A 21,064-nucleotide genomic window follows, 5' to 3' on the forward strand; every position below is an offset into this window, starting at 1 on the left:
GTCGAGTGCACAAGGAGGCACACAACTGGAGCTTGCATTTTCATTTCTATTTACATGTGCTCTCAAATGGGCATTTTTTCTAAATTCTGACCTGTGTAAAAATAAAAAAGGATCTTTAGGACACCACCCAACCTGCCTTCACATTTACAATGTATTTTTATTTATCTTTCATCAACGATTAATTCCACTGGATCTCCCGACTGAGGTAAAATAAATTATTTCAAACTCAAGCCAAGCCTTACAAATCTTGAGCATGCAAAAACAAAGACAGGTGTACTTGTACTCTTAAATATTAAAAAGGCTTCTATTCTGCTATATTTTTTATGGCACCCCAATGTAGCTCAGTGCTTCCTTGACTTCCTAAAAAAATATCTAATGGTCTTCGACCTACGGTAAAATAACACACATTTTTCAAATTGGACCAAAAAAACTCGAGTTTAATATTCATACAAAGTATGCAATTGGAGGGAAAATATTCAACGTGGTGAGAGGTGGAGTCTCACACATCTAAAATGTTGTAGGTAAACATAGATTGTGAGAACTCTAAGGCCGCCTTTGTTTATTCACAGTCTACAGTATTTCCCACACCCAATCTTACGACACGAAGACAGGACGTCATCAGAAAAGCCAGATAAATGAGCCCAAGCCCAAGCAGACCCAACCCTGTTTGCTGCCGAAACGGGCTACAATGGGATATAGAATAGAATAGAATAGAATAGAATGTACTTTACTGATCCCTGAGGGAAATTCAGCACCACAGTTCACTCACAACAGACAATGAATAATATACAGCATTATTCACATGTGAATAATATAAATATATTATACATATATTGTACATTTAATTAAGTAATGTTTACAACGTGCACTGCTGCTGATACTCAACATAGGACAATGTTAAACAAATTCTTAAAATGAAATGTTGTAACACCTGTACAGAACTATCGAATCCAGTACCCATCACTATAGCTGTGTAGTTTTACTTTGTTTAATTTCTATTTTATAGTGGTTAAATATGTGCATACTGTCACACCGCGGTGAGGGAAGTCTTGTTTGCTTTTCTGTCTTGTGATCTATGTATTTTATTTTGAAAAGCTACCCTCTTGTTTCAGATCACGGGTCCTTCTTCTTGTGTCACCAGTCTGACGTCATCCTTGATTCCTGATTGTTTCCACCTGTTCCCCATCACTCCCACATCCTATTTAAGCTCACTTCTCCGTTTGTCCTTTGCCAGATCGTCTCGTCTATCGTGCCTTCTTGCGTCCATGTTCATGTCCAAGTCCATGTCCTTGATTCCCTCCTTGCCTTGCTCCTGTTTTTTCTTGTTCTCCCTAATTTTTGATCACAGCAGTTATTTTTTGCTGAAATTTTGAGTTTACTTTTTTCCTCCTTCGAGCGTCCTTAGTTTTCCTTCGTCGACCTAATTGGTGAGTTTTTTGTTATTCCAAATTTCGTTTTATTTCCTCATTGATTGAGTGATTTTTTGTTTATTCATAGATATTACATAGATAGTACTATCTATCTAATCTAATATTGTATTTGTATATACTATTAGAGTTTATTTTTCCTCCTGTTGGAGCGCTTTTTGTTAATTCTTGATATTCTATTTTTGTTAGGTTATTTTCTTAAAGTAGTATTCTTCCTTATTTTTTGGAGTGATTTTTTGAGTTAAGTGTCTATCCTCGGATTTATTTTCCGTACGTTGTATATATTTTTGTGAAATACTTTTTTACCGGAGGTTAAAAAGTTATTTCAAAACAAAAGCTGTTATTTTTGGAAACTTCCTCTCTGCATCTGGGTCATCTCATTTCCAAGTCGTAACACATACCAGTTAAGAAAAAAACATCATTATTTGTACAGTTATGACAGGTTTTATTTATTTTGTGTTGAATTTTGAGGACAAAAATTAATTTATTCCATTTTGGAATAAGGCTGTAACACAGGGGTGTCAAACTCATTTTAGATGGGGGGGCCACGTGGAGAAATATCTACTCCCAAATGGGCCGGACTGGTAAAATCACGGCACGGAAACTTGAAAATAAAGACAACCTCAGATTGGTTTCTTTGTTTAAAAATAGATCAAGCACATTCTGAAATTGTACAAATCATAATGTTGTTGATTTTTTTTTTTTACAATTACCTGTTGCGGTTAATAGTATATATATATATATATACTTTATTTGTCGTTATTTATATTTTCTGAATAAATTATGTGATAATGTTCATCAGTCAACTCATTGGTGCTAATTTTCAATCTATCAAGATAAAAAAAGTTATATCAAAATCAAATTACGAGATGTTATTTATATAGTTTGATCTTTTTCCTCGACTGATGTACTAACATCATGTGGTTTATTTTGTACATCTGTAGCATCATCTACAAAGATACAAAGAATTGCTATTGCGACATCTAGTGGACAAATTTAGAACAGCTGTTTCTTTCATTCAAAAATTTCAGGTTAATTTTCATACTTGGAAAACTTATCCCGTGGGCCAGATAAAACTATTTTATTACGTTACAGTGTAACATAACAAAATGTGGAAAAAGTGAAGCACTGTAAATACTTCCCAGATGCCCTGTATGTAAGTGACAGGAAGAAAAGCTTGCTTGAGGAGAAGTTATTTGTTATTTGTTAGCTAAATATATTTTTTTTTTAGCAAAAAAACATTGTCTCATATGACACTACTTCGTTCAAATTCTCATCCTGTTGTTTCAAGAAATGAAGGGAGCAACTGTCCACGGACAGGATTTATTTTAATTTCAGTCACACAAAAGAACCTACTCCATTAGGACTTCCTATAATGACCAAGGGCGACAGACCTGCAGGTTTGTCCATTACAACGACTTCAGCAAACACCCAAATACTCAAGAGGTAGAAGTGTTGTTGACGTCACAGACACACACATATATAACCAGTATATAATTATAATGCTTTCCACTTGTTTGGAGGGATCAATCAGGTCCCTAGAGGTGCATGTCATCAAATTGTGACTCAGTGTCTCTAATTCCAAGCCTTAAGAGAGCCTGCTGTTGAAAACATCAACACGAGCTATAGCAACCTAGAAATAGGTCGAACAGTTCTTACTAACATGTCTCGACATGCAAAGGGCAATGTTTCCCTGGGTAACTTCCTTCACTAAGTCATATTTTCCGTGTATATTTCTGCTTATTAAATGATGCAGATTGGCAAAACAAATATACCAAAAATAATTATTTGATTATCTAATCCCTGTTATGGCAGGTTTTATGGAGGGATGTTTCGATCCGGGCTTTATGCGCCTGATTCCGATTTTACACGAGTGATGTCGATATCGTCACGTCTGAACTGTAAATGTTTTTATTGTATTTATGGAGAATGACACAGAATGTTATTTACAGTGTAACAATATCATACTGTATTGTCTTTTTGTTTGTACATACTATTTGTTAAAGTTGAAAGTTAAAGTCCCATTGATAGTCACACACACACTAGGTGTGCTGAAATGATCCTCTGCATTAGACCCATCCCCTTGTTCCACCCCCTGGGAGGTGAGAGAGCAATGAGCAGCATCATTTGGTGATCATTATTTGTATTTTCCATCCATCCATTTTCTACCGCTTATTCCCTTTCGGGGTCGCGGGGGGCGCTGGCGCCTATCTCAGCTACAATCGGGCGGAAGGCGGGGTACACCCTGGGCAAGTCGCCACCTCATCGCAGGGCCAACACAGATAGACAGACAACATTCACACTCACATTCACACACTAGGGCCAACTTAGTGTTGCCAATCAACCTATCCCCAGGTGCATGTCTTTGGAGGTGGGAGGAAGCCGAAGTACCCGGAGGGAACCCAGGCAATCACGGGGAGGACATGCAAACTCCACACAGAAAGACCCCGAGCCTGGATCTGAACCCAGGACTGCAGGACCTTCGTATTGTGAGGCAGACGCACTAACCCCTCTGCCACCGTGAAGCCATTATTTGTATTTTTTAAATTTAATTTAATTTAACAAGTATATTTGATATTTCGCTGTGATGAAATGGCGACTTGTCCAGGGTGTACACCGCCTTCCGGCTGAATACAGCTGAGATAGGTTCCAGCACCCCCCGGGACCGCAAAAGGGACAAGCGGTAGGAAATGGATGGATGGATGGATGGACTTAATATTTCGACCACTGTAACAATACACACAGATTGAACAGTAACACTGTGTTTGAATATAGGAACATAAAAAATAAAACAATGTTCGTAGGCATCATTTGGTGATTTAACCCCCAATTCGAACCCTTGATGCTGATTGCCAAGCAAGGAGGTAATAGGTCCCACTTTTTGTAATCTTTGGTATGACTCGGCCAGGGTGTGAACTCACAACATCCCAGTCTCAGGGCGGACATATTAGTGAAATAAATAGTGATTTAGAGAAAAACAGTTGTGCTCTTTTAACACGGAGTGATCGTTCTATGGTAGATAGATAGATAGATAGATAGATAGATGGATAGATAGATAGATAGTACTTTATTGATTCCTTCAGGAAAATTAAAATTCTAGCAGCAGTGTACATAATTGAGATCAATGTAAAAAGTAAATAATGTGGGTATAAATAGAAACAAAATAGAAAAATATTAAAATAAGAATAAAAATAAAAAGCAACAATGGGAATAAAAATATAACAGTAAAATAAGAATATAACAAGAGAAACTAGGCAGTAGTGACCATGCTATGAAAAAAAAGACGAATCCAAAACAGAGTAGGCCTGAATTGATAATAAATAATAAAATATTTTATTTGTTTTGCATGTTGCATTTAAATACTTTTTAAACTCCTACACTACAAACTAATATTTCAAACAATAAAAGCTAAGCCAATAAAACAGATAAAATACTGAGACTAGAAGACTATCAGTAAAGCATAAGAAACACAAACCATGCAAAATAGTGTTGTTTTGTAACAGCATGTCTAATTATTTTACAGAATATATTTAAAAAAGTTGTAGTGTACTTTTTGAGCAAATTCAACAATACTGTGATAATAATGATAACCATGATATGGAATTGTCATACCGTTACATCCCTAGAGGTGATTATTATTAACTTAAATGAGCGGCTCCAAACTGTGTATGGAAATACTCACAATCGAGTGAATAAAAAGAATAAGTATTGGCCAGCGGTGATTGACTCTGACAGGCTTTAATCGGCAGTACTCTTCCATGAAAATAGTCCAAAACAGATCGCTGGCACATCCTTCGTTTCATGTTTTTCATTTTATCTTATGACGAAAAGAAAGAGTTTCTGAATTGAATGTGGACCAGTATACTAAAATAAATTGTGTTCAACCTTAGAGCTTCTATTGTGTTTTCTTCTTGGCTGTCCACTTCTATTTATTCAGTCATAAAAAGACACAGCCCAGTGAGCTGAAAGGTTAAAATAACTTGACGCAAAAGGTCGCACCTGGCATGTCCCCAAGGTGCAGAATGATGCTACTATAAAATGCGCGGGATATAGGCATATTTAATTTGCAAACTGCAGGTTAAGTGCTTTTAAAGCAGACTTGGCATCTGCCGCCAAGCTCCAGTGGAAGGAACGAAAAACCCTGCGATTCTCTGAGAGGTGAGTCATCTTCATACTAAATCCACAGGATCATTTTCCAGTTCATTATAAATACCGCAGGTACAGGTAACATGTTTGGTTAAAGGGCAACATTATCACCAGACCTATGTAAGCGTCAATATATACCTTGATGGTGCAGAAAAAAGACCATATATTTTTTTAACCGATTTCCGAACTCTAAATGGGTGAATTTTGGCGAATTAAACGGCTTTCTGTTTATCGCTCTTTTTGCGATGATGTCAGAACGTGACGTCTCCGAGGTAACACAGCCGCCATTTTCATTTTCAACACATTACAAACACCGGGTCTCAGCTCTGTTATTTTCCGTTTTTTCGACTATTTTTTGGAACTTTGGAGACATCATGCCTCGACGGTGTGTTGTCGGAGGGTGTAACAACACTAACAGGGAGGGATTCAAGTTGCACTGCTGGCCCGAAGATGCGAAAGTGTCTGCCGCCAGACCCCCATTGAATGTGCCAAAGTGTCTCCACATTTTACCGGCGATGACAGAAATGGCACAGAGATGTATGGATAACCTGCAGATGCCCATCCATCCATCCATTTTCTACAGCTTATTCCCTTTCGGGGTCGCGGGGGGTGCTGGCGCCTATCTCAGCTACAATCAGGCGGAAGGCGGGGTACACCCTGGACAAGTCGCCACCTCATCCCAGGGCCAACACAGATGCATTTGCAACAATAAATTCAACGAAATCACAAAGGTGAGTTTTGTTGATGTTGACTTATGTGCTAATCAGACATATTTGGTTGCGGCTTGACTGCCAGCTAATTGATGCTAACATGCTACGCTAATCGACGCTAACATGCTATTTACCGGCAGTGCTAAAGCAGACATGGCACAGAGATGTATGGATAACCTGCAGATGCATTTGCAACTATAAAGTCAACGAAATCACAAAGGTGAGTTTTGATGATGTTGACTGCCAGCTAATCGATGCTAGCATGCTACGCTAATCGATACTAACATGCTATTTACCGGCGGTGCTAAAGCAGACATGGCACAGAGATGTATGAATAACCTGCAGATGCTATTCGCTCAATAAGTGAATTGTGAAGTGAATTATATTTATATAGCGCTTTTCTCTAGTGAAACCCAATATCTATGTTACATTTAAACCAGTGTGGGGGGCACTGGGAGCAGGTTGGTAAAGTGTCTTGCTCAAGGACACAACGGCAGTGACTAGGATGGCGTAAGCGGGAATCGAACCTGCAACCCTCAAGTTGCTGGCACGGCCACTCTACCAACCGAGCTATACCGCCCCAATAGCTTCAGTTTCTTCTTCAATACTTTCATACTCCAACCATCCGTTTCAATACATGCGTAATCTGTTAAATCGCTTAAGTCGCTGAAATCCGAGTCAGAATCCGAGCTAATGTCACTATATCTTGCTGTGGTATTCGCCGTTGTTTGTTTACATTGGCAGCACTGTATGACGTCACAGGGAAATGGATAGTCGCATCGCAAATAGCGAAAATCGAGCACTTTAAAGCTTTTTTTTAGGGATATTCGGGGACCGGTAAAATTTTGAAAAAAAACTTTAAAAAATACAACAAGCCACTGGGAACTGATTTTTATTGTTTTTAACCCTTTTGAAATTGTGATAATGATCCCTTTTAAAGAGATGAGTGTTTAACGACTTTCTCTTTGTGTTACATAATATCATCAAGCGACCGACAGGGTTGCAGTGACCAGGATAACTTGACCCCTAATCATATGACATAGCCCCTTTTAGCATCCTTCCTGACATTTTAGTGCTGTACAACAACATCGGTATCGGCATACAACGATCCTCACAGTGCCTTGAGCGACAATCAAATATGATACATGTTCCAAGTATAAGGCAAACACATTACCATGTTGCGTTTGCTCCCTCTTTGGTGATGAAGAAGCAAAAAAACCCACATAATGACTCAGTAATAAAACAGCAGGGAAGGAAATAACAATTCACGTACAAATTGAGCATCTGCTTGAAAAAAAAAAAAGAGAAATAGAAAGTGATGGATTATCAAGTTGCTTATTCATTCAGCCCATTGAAGAACATAAATATATATATATATATATATATATATATATATATATATATATATATATATATATATATATATATATATATATATATATATATATATATATATATATATATATATATATATATTAGGGGTGGGCAAATTAATGCGTTAATTACGAGTTAACTCATCAATCTATTAACGCCGACAATTATTTTATCGCACATTTGCGTTTGTTGTTTACATGCTTTTATTTTGTTAACGCCTTTTCTCAACAAGATGGCGTCGCCCGACGGGCTTCGGTGTCGAGGGGCTCCTGGTAAAGATGGAACATTTGGCAAAAATACCGGACAATTCTGCAAATTTCATGGCTAGCTTACAGCGTGGTCACTCCGGGATCACTTACGACCGCCAGACAATTCTGAATGTGGATTGATCGGGCCGTTTTGGACTGAATGACGCGTGCTTACTAGACCGGCTAGCTAGCATGGGAATACTTTGCCGGCTACATCCAGCGGCCTGTGAAGCAGCGGAGTATATCTGTTGTCTGTCTATTTATGAATAATGCAGACAAGGACTGTTGGCTGAGTTCTTAACGTTTACTTTCAGAGTGTGCATATCACAACATACAAGATGCCGTCATGGCGACACAACCTATACCGGGCTACCGCGCATGCTCGTCACTCCTGTTGCATGCTGGGTAGGGCAGTTCTTTTTTTCCCAGGCTCATAACATCACAATATAGTACCATGTATATGCGTTCAGTTTATCAAAGCACCAAGCAAAATTCCCATCATATCAATTCCTAGATATGGTCATAATTATTTTAAGTGCACTACCAGAATAAACACAACATTATTAATATTGCTACTACGGATAATTTGATCAAAAATTCCCTAAAACAGCCCACTACCTATAATATAGGTTTTTTTAAACATAAGATCCCTGATAAAAAAAATGTTTCTGCTGTTACCTCAGAAATTGCCTATTCAGATGTTATGATTGTGGCTCAGAGATTTGTATGTAGATTATATTTATTTTCCATAACAAACAGGATAACTTAAATACCCTGGCAGTGGCAATAAGCTTAAATGTTTGTATTAACATTTTTTGAGTTGATTTTCATAAAATATGCTATTTAACTGCTACTGTTTAACAAGGACTGATTTAAATTGTGTTTGCACAACAAATGTTTTGGCGCTTTTGTTCATGTGGGAGAATATTCCAATAAAGGTGCACTACACACTACTTTTGAATTCATTATTGGGTTTTGCGTATACAATGCAGTTAATCGCGATTAATCGGAGAAATAGTGCGATTAACTTCGATTAAAAATTTTAATCGTTGCCCAGCCCTAATATATATATATATATGTATTGAAGTGTTTTTTGTGTGTGTTTTGGCACCGGCGAGGACAGAATGGCCAGCTGATGTGGCGATAAAAAAAAATAAAATCAACATCTCTTCAATCTGCATACATTATTTTTAAACAGGCGCATCTCATTTCTATGGAAATTGAATGTGGAATATCCAACAGATACGAACACTATAACTTGGTTGTGATCAGCATTAAGAATCTGGTCTGTCTGCGTCTGCGTTGGGGGGCAATCTTTTTGTGACTGAACTCATAGTAACATTGATTTTTATAACATGCTGCTATAAGACTATTATAATGCATATTTTCTGTTGGATCTACTCTATTTTATGCTGTCGTTTTTTTTTTTGCTGCACCTGTTACATATACTGTAATATTGTACATGGTAATTGGGATTTGTTATATATTGTATATATTATATAATAATATAATATAATATAATATTATAATATATCAGTATATATTATAGACTGTATATATATAATATGTAAATATTACATATATGTTATATTTGATATTGCTACGATGATACATTTTTAATCTGATTTATACCTTTTGTTTTCGCCCTCTTTTTGTGCCCTTGTGTGCATACTTCTTTCCATCCTTATCCTTTCCATCCTTTGTAACTGAACTACTGTGTGGAACAATTTCCCTTGTCGATCAATAAAGTTTGTCCTAGTCGAGGATATGTAGGGCTGTTAAAATTAACGCGTTAACGCATGTGATTCATTACAAGGAATAATCGCATTAATAATCATGTATAAACACAGATTAATCACACGTTACTTTACTTTTACCGCGGATGGATTACTGAAAGGCGCCATACGGTCAGTGATCAAATCAATGCATATCCTGATGCAAAAATGAGTGAGGACACATAAATAGCAATGTTCGCTTCAAAATGCATCCCGAGGGGATACGATAAACCAAAGTCATTATTTTAAGATTTTGTAGCAAATGCAATTAATGAAAAATCCCTGGTGTGAATAGAGGGGCTGTTTGCAATTTGCTTAAAGTTATGTTATTCAAGTTAGCTTCAGTTTTTGTTTAATAGAATAGATTTGTATTTTTAAATCTATATATTTTTCACAATTACTGAATAAATATTGTTAGTCAGCCCAAATAAAAATGTGTTTGTTGTTATGCTAGGCTATGCTTTCAATGATGGTTAACGTTAGTAGCTAAACTTTGCCAAATCACTATTGTTCGCAAACATGACCAGTTTTTGTTTTTGTTTTTCTTTGTCCTGTCCCGCTTTCCAGGCAAATCATATAGTTGATGCAAATGCCCATATGGGCTTTACACATTTACTTTACAACAGAGAAGTGTGGGATACTTCTTTTGTTGCCTTATTTGTATCTGACTTTATTAAATGTATTTATATTATCATTTGGTGCAGCCGGGCCGGAGCAAGAGGGGATAGAAAGAGAAGAAAAGGAAGACAGAGGGGGAATTGTGGGGACAAGAAGGGGATAAGACAGAGAGACAACAAAAACAACAGCCAACACACCAATAATAACAACAATAGAGTAATATCAGCAAATACGATATGTACAAATATGATAGTAAAAGTGATAGCAAAGACAGTATATAAATAATAATACAGAAATGACAAAAAGCATTATTACACTACAAATGAATCAGTACAAATAGAAATAGCGCTATTAATAATGAATAATAACAAATGAAAACAAATGCAACAGTACATATATGTAATGATAACTAGAGATACAAAAGAATGCAGAAAAATGGAGGGGAAGAGAGAGAAGCCAGCTATATTAACCTTGTAGATTGTTATAGTAACAATAGGTTAAGCTTTGTCAGTGTGCCATGTGTTACCCAGTTACCCCTAGGGCAGGGGTCTCCAACCCACGGCTCTGGAGCCGCATGTGGCTCTTTCATACCTCCACCCTGGCTCCCTTTGGCTTTTAAAAAATCTCAATAAATAAAGGCTATTTCATTTTGATGTATAAAATATTTTTTTGTTTGTCTATTTTAATGTAGCCATTTTTCTTTAGAGAGTTTGTGATCTTGCAATATTTTTAACACCCCAATGCGTCATCTTTTGCTGCCAAGCAATTGCATTGTTTTTAGCGGTCAACCCCCAGTAAATTAGCAATGGGCAAATCAAAAAGGGAAACATTTCTGATGAAAATAGAACATTTAATGCTTCATGGCCATTTTTTTTTTTGCTTTTACTGTTGAGTGTGGTTCATCTGTTTGCTTAATATGTGGGGAGAAAATAGCAAACAACAAAAAATGCAATGTGGAAATATATTTCCAGGATTAATACCACCAAGCTGGAGATGACCGAAAAAAGAGCATTTTTGGAACTGCTGCAGAAAGCTAATCAGAGCAAAAATACTTGCTGAGTTGTAAGTAAAAGTAGCGTTATTGTCATTTTAAGGATCAAACAGAATTTGCGGTTCTAGGTGGGTTTACTTTGGTTAGAAATGGGTTCAAATGGCTCATTGTATGCTGAAAGTTGCTGACCCCTGCCCGAGAGTAACAATGTTAATTTAAGTTTGATGAAACGTAATTATATGCATGAGTGTATGTATGTATATGTACTTGTATATGTACAGTATTTGTATATGTATGTTTGTATAGCGAATGTATATGTATGATATATATATATATATATATATATATATATATATATATATATATATATATATATATATACATATATATATATATATATATATATATATATATATATATATAATATATATGTATATGATTGTTTGTACTGTGAATGTATACGAACAGTATGTGTATACAGTGGGGCAAAAAAGTATTTAGTCAGCCACCGATTGTGCAAGTCCTCCTACTTAAAATGATGACAGAGGTCTGTAATTTTCATCATAGGTACACTTCAACTGTGAGAGACAGAATGTGAAAAAAAATCCAGGACTTCACATTTTAGGAATTTTAAATAATTTATTTGTAAATGATGGTGGAAAATAAGTATTTGGTCAACCATTCAAATGTCTCACTGATGGAAGGACGTTTTGGCTCAAAATCTCACGATACATGGCCCCATTCATTCTTTCCTTAACACGGATCAATCGTCCTGTCTCCTTAGCATAAAAACAGCCCCAAAGCATGATGTTTCCACCCCCATGCTGCACAGTGGATTAGGTGTTCTTGGGATGCAACTCAGTATTCTTCTTCCTCCAAACACGACGAGTTGAGTTTATACCAAAAAGTTCTGTTTTTTTTTTCATCTGACCACATGACATTCTACAAATCCTCTGCTGTATCATCCATGTATCCATTTTGGTATAAACTCAACCCGTCGTGTTTGGAGGAAGAAGAATACTGAGTTCCACCCCAAGAACACCATACCTACTGTGAAGCATGGGGGTGGAAACATCATCCTTTGGGGCTGTTTTTCTGCTAAGGGGTCAGGACGATTGATCCGTGTTAAGGAAAGAATGAATGGGGCCATGTATCGTGAGATTTTGAGTGAAAACCTCCTTCCATCAGTGAGAGCTTTGAATGGTTGACCAAATACTTATTTTTCACCATAATTTACAAATAAATTCTTTAAAATTCCTACAATGTGAATTCCTGGATTTTTTTTTTTTCACATTCTGTCTCTCACAGTTGAAGTGTACCTATGATGAAAATTACAGACCTCTGTCATCATTTTAAGTGGGAGAACTTGCACAATCAGTGGCTGACTAAATACTTTTTTGTCCCACTGTATATATGTCTGTACAATGAATGTGCGTGTGGATGTACGAACTTTGAGTGTGTGTGTATGTACTGTATTTGTGAATGTATGTGAGAGCGTAGGTACCTATGTATGTATGAATAATGGTGTGTATGAGAGTATACATATATATGTGTATTTATATGTACAACATATTTAAATCCCAGTGTGTGTGGGAGCCAGAGTACGGTCCCAACCACCCAGAGAGACCAACCCACCAACAGCAGGTATGGCGCCCAGGGAACACTTTGGTTGCCATTTGTTCTCTTTACCTTTTCCTGTGTGTTTTACGTGAGGCTAATACTTAAGCGCCATCTCGGCAGGCAGGAAACGAGGCAAACGGTCAATTAAAATTGGATTTAAGAAATCAATAGTTTGACACCACGAGATAATATTCTTTGAAATGAGATGAATTACTTATGAAAAGGTAAACTAACAAGAAGACGCATGGATACAAGTGGGTTAGGGTAACGATGTGAAAAGAACCACAGACTAGGAAGTACAGAAATAAAATAGCCAACATCCAACCTGTGTATGATGTGCTTGGAGCGCAGGTACCCGAGGGCTAAGGCGAGTTCGCAGACGTACAGTTTGACCGTGCTCTCGGAGAAATGGACGTTCTGCTGGAGGTGATAACGCAGGTCTCCTCCCAGGAGCAAGTCCACCACCATGAACATGTCTTCCTCATCCTGGAATGAATACCTGCCAGCGGAAGATTGGGAAGAAGTGAGCAGTGGAGGTCATTTTTTGTACAATAAACACTTACATTTTTGATGGTTATTTTTTAAATGATCAATTGTTATATGAAGTAAAGCCATGAGGCACAGTCGACACGTACAAAAAGAAATTCAAATAGGAATAAAAATGTATGTGAAGAAACAAAAGTACATACATCTTGTAACGTTGCATTTACAGTCGTGGTCAAAAGATTACATACACTTGTGAAGAACATAATGTCATTGCTGTCTTGAGTTTCCAATAATTTCTACAACTTTTATTTTTTTTGTGATAGAGTGATTGGAGCACATACTGGTTGGTCACAAAAAACATTCATGAGGTTTGGTTCTTTTATGAATTTATTATGGGTAGACTGAAAATGTGACCAAAATCTGCTGGGTCAAAAGTATACATACAGAAATGTTAATATTTGGTTACATGTCCCTTGGCGAGTTTCACTGCAATAAGGCACTTTTGGTAGCCATTCATAAGCATCTGGTTGAATTTTTGATCACTCCTCTTGATAAAATTGTTAGAATAATTATGTATATATTATCATCATAAATTTATGCTTAAGGGTTGTTGATATAAATTATTGTCAATTGTGCTGAAGTGGTATTTTTGTATCTATGCAAGCTGGTTGTGAGGACTGGTGGGCATCGAGTTGCCAGGTTCGATTCCCTCGAGGATGCGTTGACGTGAACACAACAAAAGTAAGATCTTAAAATATTATTTAACAAAAAGAGAGCTCTTAACAGAAATACAGGAGCTAATAAAAAGGCAAACCAAAAACGCTAGTATGAAAACTAGGAAATACAAACAGAAAACTAGACTTGGCATGAAAGCACAAAAATGTAAAAACAAAAACAATTAGCACGTGAGCTAAGAAAAGGCAGGTGGCTTAGCATATGAGCTAGCGAGAATAAACGTAGAAAAGTAGCAGTCGTCACCTGTTGCATGAGAGCAAATTATTATGGACCCTGACTTAACAAGGAAAAGAGGAAGGCTTATATAGGGAGTAATCAAGTAGAACCAGGTGTGTGAAGAAAACGAGGAGCAGGTGAAATTAATGTGTAACCATGATAACGGACTAAACAGGAAGTAAGTGGGTCAGAAAGAGAATGAAACAAAGATGGAAAAATAAACATGTGAAGATCCGGGTCACGGATCGCAACACTGGCAATCCAAAAGATTGCCAGTTGTTTTTATAAGTGTTGTGTCCAGATTCGCCCTGCTGATGGCCAAGGCCGTAGACCACCGTGATGCAAACAGAGCAGATACAAGGCGATATGACCTGCGTCACCTACTTTTTATTCATCCTATAATCATATATTGTGTCTAACTGGAGTTGTTGAGATTGCCCCCTTCCCTCAGCAACAGCTTCCGGGATGTAACAGGGCTTTCCAAATAAATAGAGGAGGCACGCGGGCTTGACTTTTAGCACGTAGTTTGGATCTGTAACTAGAAAACAGCCGCACGTGTCTCCTCATGAGCTAAATTGAACTCTGTCTCTGCATGATTCCTTGCTTCTTGTCTGATTAATAGATGGCATCAGTGTTTGAACCTGACAAAAATTGGTGCAGTTCAGCTAAATTTGTTGGTTTTCGGACATGGACTTGTTTCTTCAGCCTTGTCCACACGTTTAGGTCAGGACTTTGGGAAGGCCATTCCAAAACCTTAATTCTAGCTTGATTTAGCCATTCCTTTATCACTTTTGCCATGTGTTTGGGGGTCATTGTCCTATTGGAACACCCAACTGCGCCCAAGACCCAACCTTCGGGCTGATGATTTTAGGTTGTCCTGAAGAATTTGGAGGTAATCCTCCTTTTTCATTGTCCCATTTACTCTCTGTAAAACACCAGTTCCATTGGCAGCAAAACAGGCCCAGAGCATAATACTACACCCACCAGCCTTGTCGGTAGTTATGGTGTTCCTAGGATTAAAGGCCTAACCCTTTGTCCTCCAAATATATTGCTGGGTATTGTGGCCAAACACCTCAATTTTTGTTTCATTTGACCACAGAACTTTCCTCCAGAAGGTCTTATATTTGTCTATGTCATGTCAGATGTCAAAATAAGACTTGTAGAAATCATTGGAAACTCAAGACAGCCGTGACATTATGTTCTTTACGAGTGTATGTAAATTTTGACCACGGCTGTACATACACACAAAGTGTTATATACAGTACATCAATATATTTGTGAACACTGGAAGTCTGTTCATATTTAAGAATCGGATGTCTGTTAGTAGGAAAGACCTCATGTACTGGGAAGTCCTACACCTTGGTGTGATCAGTCTGTGACTAAATGTGCTCTGCTGAATCACATCCAGTGTGTGGAGCGCATGAGTTGCTCACAATAGTCTGTTTTTTTCTGCCCCTTACCATTGTGAACATCAATAATAGTGCTTATTTCCTACTAAATAGGCCTCGTCTTAGTTAGCAATACAGCTCCAAAAGTTGCGGGCGGATTTTGATGAGCCTTTTAGGAAATGTCAGAAATGGGATAAGGAAGAAGGGATTCGATTTCGGGATTGATCGGGATCATTTCTACCATGTGAGTCACCTTATGTTTACATCACGAGGACTTTCTCTGTGGGTGTATACAAGCGTCCCCGCTTCCACCCACAGAGACAAAGAGGAGTGGATGACCAACAAGAGCAATCACCGTTTATTTAATCACGCTATGCAAAAAGTGAACCCTTCTGATGCTTTTTTTGAAGCAACAGACAAACAAAACAAACGACACATGTCATTTGATTCGTTATCTCCACCAGGAGGTTTTGTGTTCCCTGTCTGTCTGTTTGTTAGCAACACAGCTCAAAAAGCTATGAGGGGGGATTTTGAAGAAATTTTCAGGAAATGGGTTAAGAAACAAGTGGTTACATTTTGGGTTGGCCGGGAAAAATTATTTTATGTTACCCTGTATTTACTTTATGAGCCTAATCTTCTCTGTGGGTGTATCCTAGCAGTCCACGCCTCCAACCACAGAGACAAAGAGAGTGGATGACTAACAAGAGGGTTCACTCTGTGTATTTAACTCTGCTATGCAAAGAGTGAACCCTCTTGCAGCCTGTTTTGACACAGCAATAGCAATTTCATGTATCATTTGATTAATTACCTCTACCAGGAGTATTGTGAAGTGAAGTGAAGTGAATTATATTTATATAGCGCTTTTTCTCTAGTGACTCAAAGCGCTTTACATAGTGAAACCCAATATCTAAGTAACATTTAAAATGATGTGGACGGATTTTGATGAAACTAAGGCACAGACACTGTTATTTAATTTACACTTTGATTAAATGCCTCCACCAGGAAATTATGCATTCGCTGGGGTTTGTCCGTCTGTTAGTTAGTTAGTTAGCAACACAGCTCAAAAAGCTATGGGGGAATTTTGGTAAGGAACAAGTGATTACATATTGAGGTTGAACAAAAACATATCTACTATGGTGCCTTATGTTTACGTTACAAGGCTGAACTTCTCTGTGGATGTAGAAGCTCTCACCTCCGCCCACAGAGACCAAAGAGAGTGGATGACTGACAAGAGGGTTCACTCTGTTGATTTAAATGCAAAGAGTGATTCTATTTGTTGCCCATTTTTAAGCAATTTGATTTACTTTATCCTTTGATTATTTACCTGCGCCAGGAGATTGTTTTGTTTGTCTGTCTGTCTGTTAGCAACATAGCACAAAAATGTATAGGCGGATTTTGATTAAACTTTAAGAAAATGTCAGAAATGGGATAAGGATAAAATTATTACTTTTGGGGATGATTTGGATCATCAACTGAATCCAGTATTTTTCGAAAACTATTATTTACTTTTGGGAAATGGGCCTGGGAAGAGGCCTGTACTCTTTGAGTGCTTTTCTAGTGTATTTACAATTGCATTCTTTATGACTGAATAGGCTCCCCACAATCTTTAATATATTTTAAACATTGTTTTGTTTTTCTCCCTATAAAAAATAACATGCTCATGCTAGACGCAGGAAGTGTACAATCTACCATTAATTGCTGAGATATGGAGGAGTTGGGTTGTATAATCTCCACTTTTTTTAAACTTATTTTCAAACATGTGTAAACTAAATCTTCAAATTAAATTTTCACTCTTGTTTCTCAATACCTCTTTTTGTGTGGAAGTCATTGTCTGGGTGCAGTACAGTACATAATGTCATCCATCAATTACAGACACAGAGTGAGCGAGAGGAAGTCCGTATCAGCATGCAGCTCACTGCTTCACTGTTGCAATGATTGCCATCCATTTTACATGTCAAGCTTCTCTCACTTGTATGAATTAGTCACATCACGTAGCACCAGCGAGTCCTCCTTAGGACATGATTTTACGACTCCTTTTCTCTACCCAGTAGAACTAAAGTTTTTTTGTTGTTGTTGTTGGACAGGAAGGATGGTGATTGATTGAGCTGACTCTAAATTGTTTATCAGGGCTCAGATAATGCTGAGGCCACTTAACACCTGATTGGCCTTACAGGGCGGAAAGGACATCTGGTGAAGGTCGGAAAGAAGATACCGAACATTACTGTACCATCTTACTTTATCCTGTACGACACTAACAGTATCATGAAAATGATGCTGTGTTCAGGAAAACCTTCCCTTTTATTGTAGCGCTGCACTTACCCTGCAGAGAATTCTAAGAAAACAAAATCAATAGGTTAATATATGAAGCACTAACACTCGGAAACACACTCAGGTTGTAATCAGCAGTGTGTGCTTACTGGAGACGTTCCACTGTATTAATCATTCCACTAACGAGACGGCGGCGGAGGGACGGCGTGGCGCAGTGGTAGAGTGGCCGTGCGCAACCCGAGGGTCCCTGGTTCAATCCCGACCTAGTACCAACCTCGTCACGTCCGTTGTGTCCTGACCAAGACACTTCACTCTTGCTCCTGGTGGGTGCTGGTTAGCGCCTTGCATGGCAGCTCCCTCCATCAGTGTGTGAATGGGTAAATGTGGAAGTAGTGTCAAAGCGCTTTGAGTACCTTGAAGGTAGAAAAGGGCTGTACAAGTACAACCCATTTATCATTTATTTATTTATCTTGTCTGGTGTGTTGCTGAGCGTTCCAAATGGCAGAGAAAAAAGTCTGAGGTGAGGCAAACAGATCTCGTGTCTCACGATAGGGGCGTTCATGATAAGAGACATACGGTGGCGTAAGCGAGTCAAGTGCCACAGCGAGTAACATGTTTTATGTGTTGGTTGAGCCATCAAAACGGCAGAGAAAAAAGTCTGAGGTGAGGCAAACAGTTATCGTGCCTAACGATAGGGGCGGGGCGCTCAAGATCCCAGACATACTGTGGCCTTACCGGGTAAGTGCTACAGCGACCTATTTTTTTCCGTCTCATGTTCCCCGACTTTCAACATGGATGACTACATTTCCGCACTTAAACAGTTTTCTAAAGTGGACTTTCAAGTGAAGCAGGAGATAATTACTAAAGGAAGACCAACGCCGGAGCTGAATGGTTTTTTTCAATCAGCAGGACGGAAAGTTAATCGCTCTTTCCAAACGGAGTGGTATACGTGAAAAGACTGGCTTTGTGGATGTTCTGCAAGAAACCGCTTTTTCTGCTTTCCTTGCCTTCTTTTTTCAACCTGTGGAACTGTGTGGACTCAAATGGGACTTTGTGACCTAAAGAATATGCAAAGAAGCCTCACCAAACATGAGCGGCCGGCCGCTCATACTCAAAGCTAGATTGCGCTAAAAACGTTTGGGATGACAAGGATAGACTTGGCTTTGGATGAACAGCGGCGACTCAACATCAGTGTCCACAATGCGAAGGTAATAGAGAACCGAGAGATTTTAAAAGATGTCATCAATGCGACCTGCTTCCTCACCAAACAGCAGCTCGCATTCCGTGGAAATGATGAGAGTGGGAGCCCTGCTAATCGCGGCAACTATGTTGAACTCTTATAAGAGTTTTAAAACTGAAGGTAGTAAAGGAGGACATTTACCAGAAAGTAACGGCTATTTTTATCCAGAAAGACCGGCGCGTGGACTTCATTTATAAGGTAGGAGGGCGATAACATTATTTTTGTTTCGTTTTTAATGAAATGCACATTTTGTGGGCGACAGTTTGTATGTATAAAGATTGCAGAAATGAAACATAACCCGTAAACTGCTGCCAATCAAATGGCAAATAAGCGGCGCAGTGCACATACTGTATATTTGTAAATCTGATTCTGATTACGTCAGTGCCTCACCAGCTATAAACTTCACTGCATGTCACTGATATGTCCTGTATTGGCAAGAATATATGACAGCAAAAGCTAGTTGTCATATTTGTGGGTCTAGGGATCTATACACGCCTTCTCCCCGAGCAAGTCAGAGCTTCTTTCCTGACACTCACACACGCCAAGGAAAGGCCAGTTTAATCAGAGAGCACGATTCATATGCAAGGCATTTCAAAAGGCTTTACAGATACAAACAATTTACCAGAGGGCGAATGATAAAAATAAAACCCATCCATCCAACCATTTACTACCGCTTATTGCCTTTGGGGGTGCGGAGGGCGCTGGTGCCTTTCTCAGCTACAATCGGGCGGAGGGCGGCGTACACCCTGGACAAGTCGCCAACTCATCACAGGGCCAACACAGATAGACGGACAACATTCACACTCACATTCACACACTAGGGCCAATTTAGTGTTGCCAATCAACCTATCCCCATGTGCATGTCTTTGGAAGAGGGAGGAAACCGGAGTACCCGGAGGGAACCCACGCATTCACGGGTAGAACATGCAAACTCCACACAGAAAGATCCCGAGACCGGGATTGAACCCAGGACTACTCAGGACCTTCGTATTGTGAGGCAGACGCACTAACCCCTCTGCCACCGTGAAGCCCTGAAAATAAAACCATCATTAAAATAATCATGAATTAATTAAATAAAGACTACAGATAAAAATATTTTCAGTTGTCATATGCACAATTTAAAAAAAAAAGTGTTTTCAGCCCGGATTGGAAAATTGCCAACGTTGAGGCCGGTCTCACCTCTTCTGGAAGACTGTTCCAGATTTTAGGAGCATAACATTGAAATGCAGCCCCACGTCCTGACTTTGGGTACCAGCAGAAGACCACTCCGAGAGATTCTCACAGCCCGTGATGCTTCTAACATGTCAGATATGTACCTTGGCACAAGACCATGAAAAGACTCACTCTTTGAGAAACAGGAAGCCAGTGCAGTAACCGATGCATTTGACTAAAAGGAATAAGACACGCAACCATATTTTCTGGTTCTAGTCAGGACTCAAACAGCAGCATTCTGGATGTACTGCAGCTGCTGTACAGGTCTTGTAGACAGCCAAGTGATAAGGCCATTATAGTAGTCTAACCTGCTGGAGACAAAGGCATGGATTAGTCTTTCTAAGTCTGATTTAGACATTATTCCTCTCATTTTGGCAAATATTTCGGGTGGTAAATAGCTGCTGATGTTATTGACTTTACGTGGCTGTTTAAGTTTAACTATGAGCCCATTATTACCCCCAGTTTTGTAACCTGATTATTAGGTCTCAGTGAGAGAGTCTCAAGGTGACTGATAACAGTTTATCTTTGCTTCTGTGGGCCTCAGACAATGATTTAAGTTTTGTCTGAGTTAAGCTGAAGGACATTATTTTGCATACGAGCACTAATCCGT

At 38.6% G+C, this 21,064-nt stretch overlaps 1 protein-coding gene across 2 annotated transcripts in view; it reads right to left on the reverse strand.

Annotated features, from left to right (window-relative positions):
• The window catches only part of LOC133551658 (serine/threonine-protein kinase 32A-like), a 159,520-nt gene that overhangs the window by 59,886 nt on the left and 78,570 nt on the right, over positions 1–21,064 (reverse strand). For both annotated transcript variants that reach the window (XM_061898605.1, XM_061898604.1), the window contains exon 5: positions 13,235–13,408. In XM_061898605.1, the coding sequence (XP_061754589.1) occupies positions 13,235–13,408 (174 nt within the window). The remainder of the gene's footprint in view (positions 1–13,234; positions 13,409–21,064) is intronic.

The sequence above is a fragment of the Nerophis ophidion genome, linkage group LG04 (genome assembly GCF_033978795.1).
Source record: "Nerophis ophidion isolate RoL-2023_Sa linkage group LG04, RoL_Noph_v1.0, whole genome shotgun sequence".
Lineage (NCBI taxonomy): Eukaryota > Metazoa > Chordata > Actinopteri > Syngnathiformes > Syngnathidae > Nerophis > Nerophis ophidion.